The sequence below is a fragment of the Thermobia domestica genome, chromosome 2 (genome assembly GCF_964235325.1).
Source record: "Thermobia domestica chromosome 2, izTheDome1.hap1.1, whole genome shotgun sequence".
NCBI classification, from domain to species: Eukaryota; Metazoa; Arthropoda; class Insecta; order Zygentoma; family Lepismatidae; genus Thermobia; species Thermobia domestica.
Genome location: NC_137455.1, coordinates 258,423,278 through 258,439,548, shown reverse-complemented (window position 1 = coordinate 258,439,548; position 16,271 = coordinate 258,423,278). Strand labels below are relative to the sequence as shown.

The following is a 16,271-nucleotide window of genomic DNA, read 5'->3' as shown; positions in this document are numbered from 1 at the left end:
GGGGTGACATCTCTCATTTTCTAAGAGAGCAGACTTTGAGGCTTGGTTATAAGATGTGAGCATGACGAAAGCGGTAAGTATGCCGAGTGTGTCGCGAGGGACAGTGTCCAAGTTGATGATGGCCTATAAAACTCACTGCAAAAGCTCATCAGCGAAGAAAAACAGTGACGAGAAGAAAATCCTCGGTGACAGGTCCCATCGAGCATTAAAATGGATTGTCACTCAGAACCATTTTGCGACTGCGGTATAAGTGACGGAGGAACTCAAACAGGATTTCCCATAGCCTGTGTCAAAAATCACAATCTGCCGCGAGTTACATGGTTTGAACATATAGGTCGGGTCGCATGGGCGAAACAAATGATGAGGGACCATAACGCTTTAGCACGTCATCAATGGTGCCGCGAACATGAACCATTGTCGACTAGAAGCGCGTGATATACTCGGATGGCATCGTTCATCTTATTTCATATTACGGGCCGTGTTTAGGTGGCGTATTCCCCAAGAAGTGTATGATCCGCAATGTCTCCGCCCAGTCGTAAAACATGGTAGCGGCTCCGTTTTGCTGTAGGCCGAAATATTCTGGTTTTCAGTGGGTCCTATGCTGATGCGTATCTGTCCCATCACTGTCCATGATTATGTCGCCATTTTAGAGGACCATGTGCATTCTATGGTCCAAATGGTTTTCAGGCAATGACGCCATACTTCAGAAGATAATATGCCCATTCACACAGCTGGAGCTGTTGCAGCGTTATTTGAGAATCATTGGAATGAAATTGAACACTTCCTTGGCTCGCCATATCTCCGGACCTGAACATAATTGAACACTTGTGGTCCGTTTTGGAGACCACACGGAACTGAACTATGCATTCCACGCAGCATGGTGTAATATCTACTACTCACGACCTCTATGACTCCATTCCAGGTCGCATCAGAGCTTTTCTGAGAGCGAAATTTAGCCCAACTCTTTATTAATCTGATAAGTTTCACCTTTTTTAATGTTTCTTTTATTTTGATAACCATCTGTAGATTATATCAAAATTGTGTGTACGAACCTTGGAAGATGATCTCTAAATCCTATGGGCAAAAACGTTTTATTAAACATGAATTAGTAGACATTGTTTCGAAGAAAGTATAGAATGAACCATTTATTGGCTAATAGTGAGAATTCAAGCCACGGAATATGGTTTGATGCGTGCAGTAATTTGTCTTTGATGTCTAGAATTATACTAATTAGCGTTATATAAGTAATCGAAGACCGATAATACAAAAATAAGTCATAAACCTTGCAATATTTATAGAACCCACACCGTGTTCGACCTTAAGTACAAGGTCAAGTGATTGAAGAGGTAGTCTGACATATTAATTACTTAACACGAAGGCTGCCACTACGTCAGTATCCTCAGTTAGTTTTTAGTGACAGTGACAATTAGTGCTCAGGAACGTTTAATACATGAACTCGTAGTGTATGAGTTCGAACTCAGGCATAATGCTATGGTGGAAAAAAAAAAAAAAAAACAGTTGTCATATGAAAGAAGAAGGTGCTGCAACGTTGGTTCCAGAAATTTCGTGCCGTTTGTAGAAGTGTCGAAGATCAGCCAAAATCGGGCTACCCTAGGGTACCAGATTCTGAGGTCATACGGCACGCCACTGAGGAACATTCATCCATTAGCAAATTACGATTGTGAAACCAACTTGCCATGTTCCAGTCCACTCTAGTGCACTATCATCACGAACTCGAGAAAACCATCAGGAATTGGTGGATTGTGCCACATGAGTTGACACTAGCTCAGGCCCGGAGGAGATTGGATGTGTGCCAACTGAAACAAAATCTGCGTGATGTGTGTTTCCTGAAACGGATTGTCACATTCGATAAAAAGTTTGTTTTTCCGAAATTTGAGTGTGTAGAAAACAGTGGTTGATCAAGGGCTAACTTTCAAAACCGGTCGTCGAACAGGGTCATTTTGAGCATAAAGATGTACTCTGTGTGTGGTAGAACTACGAGGGGGTAGTTCACTTCGTGTTCGTCCCTAACGGTTGTACCACGAATTCTGACTTTTATTCCGAACTATTGGAGCGGATGTATACTGCACTACGCCAAAAATATCCTGCACTAGTGAACTGAAAGCGCATCGTACTCAAACAGGGGGATACAAAACCACACTTGGACACAAAAACGCAACAAAAAATTGTCAAATTGATGGCATCAAACGTATGCCACCCGGCATATAGTCCTGATCTTGGCCCTTGGGATTACTTTCTATTCCGATCCATGAAGCACTTTCTGAAATTATGATACTTCACCAACTAACAGGAGGTGGCAATAGCAATGACTGATTTCTTTGCCTGTAAGGATAAGACAAGACGTGGTGTCAATGTGGATTCGAGAAAATAGTAGGAAGGTGGCTGCAGGTAGTCCAACACGAAGGGTTATGCTTTGACTGTTAGCTTACTTTCATTGTACTGTGATAAATACAGGTATGTTGTGTACCAGAATATTGGAAGACTCATTATTTACCTTTGTATGATACGAGTGTTATTTTTTTTTTTTTTTTAAATTCAAGTGAACGAGGCAAAGGGCACAAAATTGTCACTTAGTTCATGGTGTGCACTCCTATTTTTCAAATAGAGTACAATTTACAGAATATAACAATTTCTGTCACAGAAGTAAGTGCATGTGTCAAACTTTATAACGTAGTTTGTGTTTCCAGCATTATCGAACAAAATTAGTATATATTTTCGGCATCTATTGTAAACTTCTTCTATTCCCTAGGCATTCCCTCTTTCTGTCATATTTAACAGATTATCTATGCATCTGCTACAATAAAGAGATATCACCTATTTTTAGCAAATTTGTTGGATAGAAGTCTGCTCGCGAAGATTTATTATTGGTATGTTCGTTAATGTCGGTTTCATCCTCTGTAAAAAGCTATCCCTGTGTTAAGGATTTTGCAGTTTCAATTTCACTATCTATACTGTCTAGTGTTCCTCTATATAGGAAGTTTAACATTCTTGGACAAAAGAAGTGAAAAAGACGTAACTTCAAAAATAGCGCAGACTAAACAAGCATTCAATAGGAAAAGATGACTGCTAACATCAAGAAATGTGTCGTTGGACGTTCGAAAACGATTTATTAAGACCAGGTATAGAGCGTGGTGCTTTACGGATCAGAGTCGTAGACATTGAGAAAAACTGAAATATCCAAGCAGGAAACATTTGAAATGTGGTGTTGGCGCAGAATTCCGCGCATATTATGGTCCGAAAGGAAAAGGAACGAAGACGTACTAAAAGAAGCTAATGAAGGACAACAGATCATGAAAATAATAGGGAAAAGAAGAAACAGCATGCTTGACTATCTTATTTGGCACTCCGATTGGATCATTGTGTTGATAGAGTAATAGGCAGAAGGAAAACCAGGAAGAGGAAGACCAAGGATAGAATATCTAGATGCAGTTACGAAGAAGAGACCTTATCAGAGTATAAAACAGCTCTCCCAAGGGAAAGAAAAGTTTTAAAATTTCCATGTTGCCCACCAACCAATGTTTCAGGTGAGAAAGAAGAAAGATACTTTCCTCCCCAATGTTTATCAGTTAATCCAAATACTGCTTTCACCTAACTAAAATATCTGACAGACTAGGATGTTTTAATCTCTACTATATGCTACATTATATTTGAACTGCTACTTCATTCTGAGTATACATACACTACTGTATAATTTTAGTATTCTATTTTTACTGCTTTTCTCTATTTCCGAATTTCTACTTCCGAATATTTCTCCTTTATGACCCTAAAAATATAAATGGCTTTGTCTCTAGGGTTCCCATTTGTTTATATTTACATTATACTAATTTTGATCTCATTGTAATCTCGTTCCTTTTTATTGTTTCTTCACATCTTTGTGCCTCTCAACGAAACACGATTTAGTTTTTTCCAATCTAACATATTTTATGTTTTCTTCAGCTGTTTTTATCATAGTTTTTAGAAGTTTTGTCATCTCTTTTAATCACATTATTCAACTTCATTTGTGAAACCAACTGTGTTGCTTAACTTAAAAGTTATTATGGTTCGTAAGTGATATTTCTTCTTAAAATCTTCCAGCATTTGTAATTTGTGCGGTTCTCTCTCCCTTTTTATAGAGTCTTTGTTGTATCTTGTTAAAATCTGTCACTTATTACGAACTCTGGTCACAAATCACTAAAATCTCTCCCAACTGGAACTAGCCTGTTTCCAAACTGACATTGAAAATTTATAATGTATTAGAGACAATATGGTGAAAGCAAACCAGTGATTGCGATGTGAGAAGGACGTAATTTGCTTTGATAGTTTGTGTGCATTATATTAATGTGTTCAGAAATTATTGAAAAATGGGGAAAAACGCGTTTTCATTTTGACTGGTAAAAGGAATAAATTGAAGTTAAAATAATAGTATTAGATGTCTCCGTTTCTCGGGGTGTGTCTCCGTGTTTTACAGAATTTTAAAGCAAATCCGTATGTATTGTGACTGAATTTGAAAAGTTCCACCAAATTCATTGAAAAAGTCCAGTAACCTTAAGTTAAAAATTGTTCTTTTATGAGCCATATTTCTGAAATGTAGGGGAGAATGTGAAAGAGAGAAATTATACTTACTCTTTTGTTTTACTGAACATATTTTCAACTTGTAGGAAAATATATTTCTCGTGTAGAAAATAAATGTTAAACTTACCCTACACAAATATCAAATATATTGCTTCCAACAGAAGATGAGACAGCCATGTCTCCAAACCCTTTTCTTGCCACAATCACACTAGTAATGAGGTCAGGTATAGATGTTCCAGCTGCTAGAAATGTGAGGCCCATTACCTATTAAAAATTTAATATAAATTCTCAATTAATTTACAATAGAATCAGTATTATTATCTTAAATACATATTTGTAAACATGATGAGGCATGTACTTCATACTATATTTATTTTACTTTTATTCGTACATTCATATATATATAGAGTGGATCATTTATCTCATTACGCTCTTGTAACTTTTAAACTAATAGATATGAAACGCTCAAAATTGTACGATACAAATATGGACGGGGACATTGTTTGACATACTCCGCAATACCACCAAATTAATAGTATTGGCAGTCTAATATAGAGTTACATTTTATTAAATGGCACCACGTGAGTCTATTACATATTTCAAATTTATATGTTAAACGAAAGCTAACCATATCACATTGACTATTTAGTGTTACAAACTAACGACCCAATAGTATCACAAATATCGAAAAACAAACAAACTATGGAGGCTTGTGGAACACTGATAACGCAATTGAGACAGACAGGACAATGCAAATCCAAACTTCCTTCGAGTTGAATATTATGATCGTTATATGACGTTTTCAAACAAATAGAAAAAAAGTTACAAAGAATTGAAAGTTTGACTTTCTTTAAAGGACTTTACTTTGAAGAAAGATAAGTACCACATCCAACTATGAAAATGGTTTTAAGTAGATTTTAAAATCATAAAGCCGTTTCCAGCAATTTAATATCTCAAATCATTCTGGAGATATGAAGAACATTGGTACAGATTACTACACTGCTTAAACTGGCGTATTTATGGGAACACTTTAAAACAATTGTTGTTTCTTTTGGCTCTCATAACATTTTCAACAATAGTTTTTGGTAAGTGTAATTTGGTAAGTGTAATTACAAGTTCTCGGAATTACACAGTTTTAAGAAGTGTTCTAAACACTTTACTATTGTTTAGTGTATCTCCGGAACTGTTTGAGATATCAAATTACTGTAAACGGCATCTATTGAAAACCATCTGTGCGACCGAATGTAGTACCCCTCGTATCTAAGCAGGTTTTCGAAATACAGACTTTTGAAAAAGGTCAAATTTTAATCCGTTGTAACATTGTTCTTATTCATTCGAAATACGTCATATCATGATCATAGTGTTAGACACTAAGGTACTTTGGATGTGCATTACCCTCTTTATCTCAGTTGTGTGATTACTGTTTGTAGAAGTCTCCAAAAGTGAACAAAAATAGAGAAAAGAATATCACTATGATGGTGCTCTGGTAACTTTTAGTTCTTGCGTATATCTATATTATTTCTTTCTGTGCTATTAATTCTCCCCTTCTCTGATGAAGTGTAATGCGAAAGAGTTCTTAGACTATTTTCGTTCGATAATACTAAATATTTGTATGTATATTATAAAATTATAATTAAATTGTATGTCGTCTTCACATTGAAACAGTTTCAATAACTTAATTAGTATATACTTAATTACATAAAATTTAAATTTGCGAATTTTTTACGAAAACTACTCTGACAAAGCAACATTAAAATTTTCTACATATAAACTAAAGAAAAATAAGTTTTATTGTAGAGACATATAAATGACGGAATATATTAATAAAGAGTCTAACGAAACATAACATTTTTAGAAGACGAATGAATATAATAATAATAATAATAATAATAATAATAATAATAATAATAATAATAATAATAATAATAATAATAATAATAATAATAATAATAATAATAATAAAGAACCAGCTGTAGAAAAATTATATCCGGCAACTGCATCGCAATATCCTCGCATGCTATTCTGAACTCTTAAATAGTAGCCAAAAAAACTAAAGATTTGTCAGTGACATGGAAAGAATGAATGAAACACAACAAGGTGATAGGTAGCAATAATTATGTGAGGTAGGATGATATTATCATTGTAGGGGAAATTTTCCTTCTCATTACTTTCTTCGCAAGAGTAAGGACGGGACTATATTCCCTTACACCTATTATCCTTATTATAAAATCAAAACATGTCAATCTGCGTGTAACGTTAATTCCTAATATTTAGCAATCGCGATAATAGGTGTCGCTACCTGCATGGCCCGCTCGATACCAATAGATGACGCTAGCTGCAGCGAACCGAAGGATTGGAAAGAACGACTAGCATTAATAATGTAGTAAGTAGTTGTTCCTTTTTTAAGTTGGAATGCTTTTACAGTATACTGGAAAAGAACCCTATTTTAAGGTTTGTGCACTGCCTATATGGTCGTTCTTACTTTATTGAATAAATTAATACGAAGGACGCTCAATTTATAACTGAAATTTCTTTTTTTCAAGGTGTTGCTATGCGCGGGTTGGAGTCCATGTTCCATCCTGTGATAGGGCAGTCCTGACACTTTTCTGCGACAACGGGAGGTTGAGAAAATAGAGTCTCAGAGAGCGACGATGGACGATAGCAACAAGCCTGGCAGTGTGGATCTGTCGGCCCCAATGGAGCAGCGCTGCATCATCAAGTTCCTCCTGAAGGAAGGCGTGAAACCTGCTGAAATCTTCAGAAGATTAAGTACGCAACAAGCAAAGAAATTCTTTTTCAGCACCAAGTGTAGAAGTGGTGTTCAAAATTCAAGGCAGGAAGAGAATCTGTTCTCAACTTGGCCTGTACTCCGGGTCGATCTACTGCAGTCAACGAAACCAACATTCGTCGGGTGGAGTAGCTCATTCTGAGTAATCGACGCATCAGTGTGAGAGATTTGAGTGTGAAAACAAACATCAACGTGGGAAGTGTGGAAACAATCGTCACTCACCACCTACTGTATGGCGGGATTAGCCGAGTACTAGGAGATCATCGTGAAGAAATTCAAAGTTTGGCAAGAAGTAGACTAACGCCTAGTGCGATGATAGTTCAACGAAAGAAATTCGAGGCAAGCATGGGTAAAGGCTGAGGTAGGTTTCTGCTCAATGCTGAGATGTGCCAGAAGTGGAATTCAAGCAGCCACGGGTAATGTTAGTGATACTGATGAATTTCGGTAAGAGAAAGTTTTCAATGGAACGAGTGGTAGTCACTTAATAAAGATTCCATATCACATTTTCAATTTTTACATTCATTGATGTGTTGCGGTATTTTTATTTGAAATACTAAATATATTAATCTCAAGGTCTAAATACTTTTGTAGTATAGTACGAATTATGGTATATTACTTCAATTTGTAGGCGCAGCATTTCATGATTTGCAACATAATTACTTCTTTACTAACTTAATGTAAAATTATGGTGTGTGCTAATTCAGTAGATAATAAAATTCTGTTTAAGGGTAATATGTCTGCCAAGTAACTTTTGAGTTAATTATCTAGGCACTATATTGGATTACATTACTGTTATTATGATTTATCAGGTAATTTCGTTAATTCTTAACAATTTACATACATTTAATCTAATCTAAAAATTATATCGCTTAATACTAAATCGTAGTTGGAACTTAGAACATTAAAATTGGCCATGCTAGTAATTTGAACAGTGAGCTTTCCAGTAATAAAAACTACAAATAATTTTGTAAATAATATATTTTAAGAAAATACTAACAGTGCAATTTTTATTTATTTGTTTGTTTGTTTGTCAATCCCTGTGTGTGGTTGTCCAAGACCTTCCCTTCCTTTTTTTTCCTCTCCCTTTTCATTTACTTAAGAAATAAAAGATACGAAAAAAAATAAAGAAACATTTGCAATGATAATACCTCGCCGGTTTTGAATGCTCAAGGCACCGGCTGAGAGTTACGCAACTGAGCGAATGAATAAAAAAAGTACAGTATAAGTTGAAAGCATTTTTCCTTACCTCTGGGGGTATTTTAGCAGTATCTCCAGCAACATTAGCCCACCATACCATCAGATAGGAAAAAACAGCTATCCATATGATGCTGCCGAGAAAGGTCACGGGGAAAAATTTCTTTCCTACGATGAAAAGAAAAATTAAAAAATGTTTGCATTATGTGAGAGTCTCGTGCAGGGAATATAAAATTTCTACCGTGTCAATTTTAAATCGAGATATGTCCAGTAGAAAATGAGAGCAAAACTCAAACAATCAGTGACATCATACATCATACATTCAAATAGAAGGAAACGAACATAATTTGCACTAGGGAATAATGTACAGAAATAATTACAAAGAATGCATGGAAATATACTCTCTGTAGCTTGTCACAACTAATGACTAGTAATTCTAACAAGATAGCTTATCCTGAATTCGTAAAATTTCCCTTTTCGTGCAAAATAATTTATTTGTAACTTTACAGTTGGTATCACCTGTTAAGCGTACAACTAATATATTTTACTGTTTTGTGTTATTATGGTTAATATGTAAGAGATGACTGTAATGAACTCATCGTCAGACATCTACTTCTGTCCATCTTCTAGATTGATACCAAGTCGTTAGTTGAAATAATATAGCCGTGCTCAAAAGAAACCTACGTAATATTTTGAACATCACTCATTCACTTACTTTCACACTTCTACTGGAAAGAAAGTTAATTCCTATTTTATTTTTATTTTTTACTTTAATAAAGAAAGAAAGAAAGGAAAACATATAGAACTTTTTAATAATGTCCAAGTATCTATAAACTTCTTTAAAAGAAAAAGTTTTCAACATTTTGAGTTATTTTTGTAAAATCTCTCCTCTCGAATTTTCCTCTTGAAATTTTCTGACACAGTACGAGTTTTCCATCAAACTAGAATCAATGCATAAAATTTACAATCGAAAGAGTTTTTCGTATCTGAATCACTGTTTAGGTTGACTGATTTCCAAATCACAAGAAAAAATGGTAACATTCGTATCTTATTAACCTCGTCATAATGAATTGTTCAAGTTTAGTTAGATCATAGTTTTCAAATTTACATGACTATCTAAGAGAGATACAAGAATATGTATTTATTAATAGAACATGACTAGATTGAAAATTTAAAATAAGTTTTTAGTAAGTTCCCATGATTGCTAATTAAAAGGAACGCGTAAAGGCAATGAAGCTCAAGAAAACAGCTTTCAAATCCCACAATTTTAAAGTTTTCATACTTGATATATATTTTTTCGTTTTCTTTTTAACTGGTCACATTACCATATCACAGTAGTTAACTAGCAGTAACTATTCATTTATTGTATTATTTTTTAAATATAAACATAATATTGAGTATGTCATGTAAGGTTATAATCATTTGAGTCTTATTGTGGTTACAAGACAGGGGATATCTTATAATGATTCACACAAAATATGTATAAACTATAATACTTTATGTAAATTAACATTTTAAATATAAGATGACTTATTTAAAGTAATGAACTACAAAGAAATACAGACAAAGCAAGGGAATAGTTTTACGAAAGGAGATGTGAATACATAGAAAAATTAGAAAGAATAGAAAAATATGAGAAAGTGTAAGAAAGGTGATACCAATGAAAATTAGTAGAAAATAAGGGAGAACAACAATAACGATAGAAGATAGATCAAGAAAGATCGAATGTGTATGGAACGAAGTTTTGAATAGATGGAATAATATATTGGGGAATTGTATGAAAATAAGAAATGACCTCATACTGAGGGACGAGTTTGTAAAAGTTCTTAGTAATATAAAGAATGAGAAAACAAATGATATACTAAAATGGAATAAAGAATATTAACAATTCTTCTAATAATATATATATATATACAAAGAAGAGAAGTAGCGAATAGTCCTACTCTATAAAGAAATATATGAAATGGAAGTGTAGTCAAAGACTGTGTAGAGATATAACGATCGTATTAATACATCGAACAGAATATCATATGGCAAAGATATAAAGAAACTCAAGAGAAACAGACCTTAATTTAGAAATTGAAAAATTACAAGGCACTTTGGGATATGTAAACGTATTATAGAAAAGGACAAAATAATACTTCGATGCAGTGTTTGGTCTTTTAGAAAAGATTTAACGGAAATATTAAAAGAAGATTGGGATGGATAGTGAGATAGGAAACTCATAAAAATATGTTTATGATCAACGAGTAAAAGTCAGAATAAGAACTGATAGAGAGGAGGATTATTGTTCTTTGTCTACTTGGTTCGCATGTATTTGAAATTGATAGCAAAGAAAAGCCGATGACATTTAGACAGAAGGTAATGAAAATTTTGCTCTTGTTGCAGAGTATAAACGAATATTCACATGATATAAGAAAATTTGAGAGAAAGCTGTAGAACGAAAATGTACATTAAAAACGGAGCTGATTAATATGAAAGAAACAGTGTTAAACATAAAATTAGAGGCGAAAAAGAAAGATAGAAAAGTGACTAGTTCTTGGTATGATACTAATAATATTGCTAGTGAAGATATGATGTGTGTATCAGATATCGAAGAAAAGTATAGAGGGCGAAATATTTATGAAAATCAAAATGACATATTGTGGATTTCTTGTGTGCTAGAAATACGGAAGTGCCTTGACGAGAACATTAGAATCACTGGCTCTCTCCGAATGCATCACTCTGAGATAATGTAGTTTGATTAATTTCAATAGAGATAATAATAATGTTTTCAATTCGTAGGTTGGAAGAATCGAATCTACTGGAACAATAAAAAGTATATATATATATATATATAGATAGATATATAGATAGATATAGATATAGATAGATATAAAATTCATGATGGGTGTTGGAAGGTCAATCGATATCAAATATAGAGCAAGTTTTACATCTGAGTTTCTGGCAAATCTTCGGTGAGTTGTGAAACCTTTCCAAGGACAAATTCTAGTAATAGGGTGTGGGTATTGGGAGGTCTTTGGTAAATGATTTCATCCCCTTCTTACCGATGAACCATTAAGTGAAATATCTCATAATTTACTCTTTAATGGTGTGTGATTATTTGTTTTCACTATTTTCCGGTAAGTATTTATTTTATTATTACCAAACAACACCTGGACGAAAGCCTCTCCAGCTCTTCTTCATAACAATTTAAGTTGGATAATTCTTTTCCCACCGTTACTTTGTAGATCTTCTTCATTTTGTTACGTCATTTTATATGAAGACTACTAGGTCTCTTCTTGATTTTTGATCAATCAAGGATTCTTATGTCCATCGATAATCATTTCTTCTTGCAATAAATCCTGTCCACTTCTACTTAGATACTTTTATTTTTCCGATAACATTAGTCACTCCCGTCATCTTTCTGATCCACTTGATTCTTTTCCGTCTTCGCGGGTGATTCCTCGCATACACCTCTCCATACTTCGTTGTGCAGTTGACAGACTGTGAATATCTGATTTTGTTAGTGTCCATGACTTCGATCCATATATTAAAACAGACCGAATACATTAATAAAAATTTTACACTTTAGATACATTAGCATTTTACTTTTCATTTACTATCCAAAGCAAAGCTATTCCTTTCGAATGCGCTCACGCTTAGCTTGTTAATTTATTCTTCAATGTTGCCATCCATGAATACATTTTACCCTAAATAGATATAGATATTCAGTTCTTCTAATTCCTTCTTTTCAACTTCAATCCTTGATGGTCCTTGTGAAGTTCTTGAACATTGCTTTCGTCGTTCTCATATTAAATTTCAGCTCGAACTTTTTGCTTTTCAAATTTATATCTTTTACCGTATCTTGCAGTTTTCTGTTGTTATATTTATGGATACATAGATAAATAGTTGTGAAAATAGTGGGAACATCCACTAACCACAACATGTAATCTTTGTAGTAATACTGAATCTTCCTATACTGTGACTGACTTCCGTTAGTGCGCTATTGGATAATAATAAATAGTACGCGCGGCAATGTGGTACAAATTTATGTGTGCAATTTGCCAGGCGTTGTTGGTGCAAAATGGGAGACCTCTTCGATTTTCAAAGAGGAAAAATTATGGATGAATGGTTAGTTGAATTAAGTTTATCCAAAACTGTGTTAGATGTGCCAAGAGCAACAGTATCCAAGGTTACGAAGGCATACAGAATTGGTGCCAAGACGTCATCAGACCAGAGGAGCAGTGGATAGAAACCAGAGCTAGGTGAAAGGCTTTTTTGCTTTTTTCGAAACCTCTGATCACCACCGCCAACGTTGTAGCGCAAACAAAATCGTGCCAAGTAAATGTAACATGGATCACCGATGATTCGGAAACAAAAATATGGTAAATTGAGCCACCTTTCTTCTTGCTTCTAATAACAGGCCGTATTTTACTTATAGCGGACGTCTAAAGAGGCGTGTGTTCCTGGCTATTTATTTCCTACCGTGAAGCATGGCTCTGTGTTGATGTTTTCTGCTAATTAATGGTATTCTATTGCTTGAATTACCAATTCCAAATGATGAATTACGTGATTAAGTGGACATTTTAGGTGACCAGGTCCATCCTGTGTTACTAAGTTTGTTCCTAAAAGTCCTCCAATACACAAGAAATTTTCTATTCGGACGTTATTTGAGTCAACACTGCTCTGGCACACCCAATCCCTTGACTTGAACATTATTGAACACCTGTACCAAATTAGCTTTAGAGCAGCGAGTCCGGTAGAGATGTATGCTCCATCATTACTGATACAACTAACCGCTGGAGTGCATGAAGAACTACTTTAAAAAGGATTAATGAGTTTATATGCCGTAATACCGAGAGAAAACAAGCTATTCTACGAGCTACAGTTGAGTCAACACCATATTAAACGTTGTATTTTGTTAAGATGTCTCCATTATTTTGATAAGTATCTGTATATTTACCTGTAAAGACAAATGAACGTACTTTAAATGTAGTGTAAAGAACGACTTAATTACTTGCAAGAGTTAACAGGCAATATATAACTACTTGTTTCTATTCGAATAAAGCTAGTTATCTCTTGCAGATAGTTTCGTCGTTCTTTAGTCTTTGGAATTTCATGATCTTTAACTAAATATTAAACCATTTACACAACATAGTAAAAATGTTTTAACTCTATAGCCCACTACAAATATCAACATTGATCATATAAGAAATACAAATACATTGAAAATATGAAGGCATTTTGATATTTATTTAAAAGTCTATACATATTTCAGAGAATTTTTTTTTAAAATGCTAGTTGAATGAAATTTGAATTGAGTTTGAAATAGTCTTACATATTTTATGCTGATACCGGTATTAACTATAAAATGAATAGAGACCACTTTTATCTTGAGCACGTAAAGATATATTTTACTTTTAATTTTGGAACTCGTTCAGCAAATTTTCTTGAAAGTTTGTGACTTCAAATGCTTCTTCACAGATAAAAGAAAGATAAAATAGCACTCTTGAATTCTCATTTCTTTTGCTTTCTCTTATTTATTTTCTTTCGTATATTCATTAGTAAAGTAGTTCGTAGATTTGTTACCGTACTCAGATTAAATTTATTATTATTTTTTTTTTTTCATAAAATTTTCAAGATATTTTGAACTTTTGTTCAAATAGTCTGAAAATATCAAACTTGAAAGACCCTTATACTTTGCTTGTCATTTGTGAAAGCAAATATATTGAAAACGATCCTGAATCCCTAACTTTAAGCTATGGATTTAATCTTTCTTTGCATGTGCTAGTTAAAAAGTGAAATCAACATAATTTAAATCCAATAGAAAGAACTACTGAATGGTTTGTGATGAAGATTTATCTACAACATTTTAATATGTCTACGATGTCACTATAGTTAAGATGTATACAGGAATAACTTTTAATCTAAGGAGCAAATATTCATGAATATTGGAACAAGTGACGATAATAACTATACATATTTAATATGCTTCCAACATCACATTTACTTCTACATGTAGGATAAGGAAGAGACAAGGGATTTGTGTTTAGGGCAGTACACAAGATGAGAACCGCCGAGTAAAATTTGAAACATTTTAGAACAATTCATTTATTGTTACAATTAATAGTTCGTATTTTTTTATTTCGAGGGATTTTTTTTTAAAGCGGCATCTTATTTGTTTACTGCTGTAAGTAGTGTACTACGAGTATTTATTTCTGTTTTGTTTGTTTGGTTTGTTTTCGATTTAGGTTTAGAAACATTCATGTTAAGGTATTTGTGTAATTTTTGGATATTTCCCGGAAAGTGTGGCGTAAGAAAAATTGTATTAAATATTAATATTTTTCTAGAAATAGAAATAATAAATTTAGAAATGTAACATAGTATGCAATTATAAGCATTTATTAATAAGCTTTTCCCAGGAACTGTCTCATTATAAATTTTGCAAGACTTACTAATAGAAAAATCATAGAAAAGGAATTCAAAATTTATCTTAAGGAAGATGACGCCATATCTGAATCCCGCGTTGGACATCAAAATATCTGTGAGCTTCACAGTGTGAATTACAACGAAGAAATTCAAGGGTGGTGAAGGATGGGTATTTAACAAGACCTAATTTGCTGTGTTAGTTGTGTGTGAGTTTTATAGCAGACTCAGTTTTCATTACTTATGACAATAGGATGTAAAAACCCCTTTCCATTATTTCTAAGGCATTCTCCAATATATTTGCTAAAAATCGTCAATCTTGGTTACAGAGTTAGAGAAAGATTGTTTTGGAGATTTTGTGGTTCTTAAATCAGGATTATAAATACAATTTAGAGAATAAAATAAGCACAGAAGTTGGAAGCACTGAACATCTAACCACCAATTTCATAGCAGATCAATAATCTGAATAATGCAATTTTTTATCGTGCAGTTCTAAAATCTTCATTGTTCGTCTTCCGCCCACCTCTTCCCAAAACTTTCCAAACAATCTCTTCCTTTCTTCGGTTAACATTTTATAGTCGAAGAAATTGTATTTACTCATATACAGAAGATGTAATGAGGTGAGGCTTTATTATGTTAGTAGTTTATACATATAATTGTTCAAACAAAGATAAAACTGATACAATTACCCTACATAGATTATTTTGTTACTCAAGACTGAAAATTGTTCAATTGACAAAATATGAATAGACTGTCAAATTATTTTCTATTTATAGGTATTCCAATCCTTGGATTTGTCTTGGAAGATTTCAAACGCAATGAATAATTTTTTCAACTGGATTTCTAATACAAAGATTTCCACTCGCTACTTAACTCGGCATTTTTAAAGTAACTTCAATAGTAATAAAATTTGAACTGGAATTACTTAAGTGTGTGAGAAAAAAATGCCATTATAACATACATTGATGATGCTACTATTGGCGCCAAGGCACAGTTAAACAAGACTCACCACATTTTGGAAGATCATGATCATTAGGAATTACCTGAATTTCATAGATAACATTAGACAATGCAGCGGCATTTTGTGTTTTGTTTTGGATAGTGGTTTGTTTCAGTAATTCAGTAGACAGTATCTTAAGAGAAAATAGAGCAATTAAATCTGGTGGGCCGAAGAGGCTAAAGCTCTTTTAAACTTATTCTATTTTAAAATAACTCAATTTCAGCTTGGTAGCATGGAAATACGGTATGTTGTTTCAGCTTGCTGGGAACATCTAATGAATAATTCCTTTATTACCCAATTTATTCATAA

The 16,271-nt window shown here is 33.6% G+C and overlaps 1 protein-coding gene across 3 annotated transcripts in view; it reads right to left on the bottom strand.

Moving 5' to 3' along the window:
* Nucleotides 1–16,271, bottom strand: part of Nckx30C (solute carrier family 24 member Nckx30C) — a 524,219-nt gene that overhangs the window by 12,050 nt on the left and 495,898 nt on the right. For all 3 annotated transcript variants that reach the window (XM_081748623.1, XM_081748624.1, XM_081748625.1), the window contains 2 exons: nt 8,607–8,722; nt 4,700–4,836 (listed from right to left, as the gene is read on the bottom strand). In XM_081748623.1, the coding sequence (XP_081604749.1) occupies nt 4,700–4,836; nt 8,607–8,722 (253 nt within the window). The remainder of the gene's footprint in view (nt 1–4,699; nt 4,837–8,606; nt 8,723–16,271) is intronic.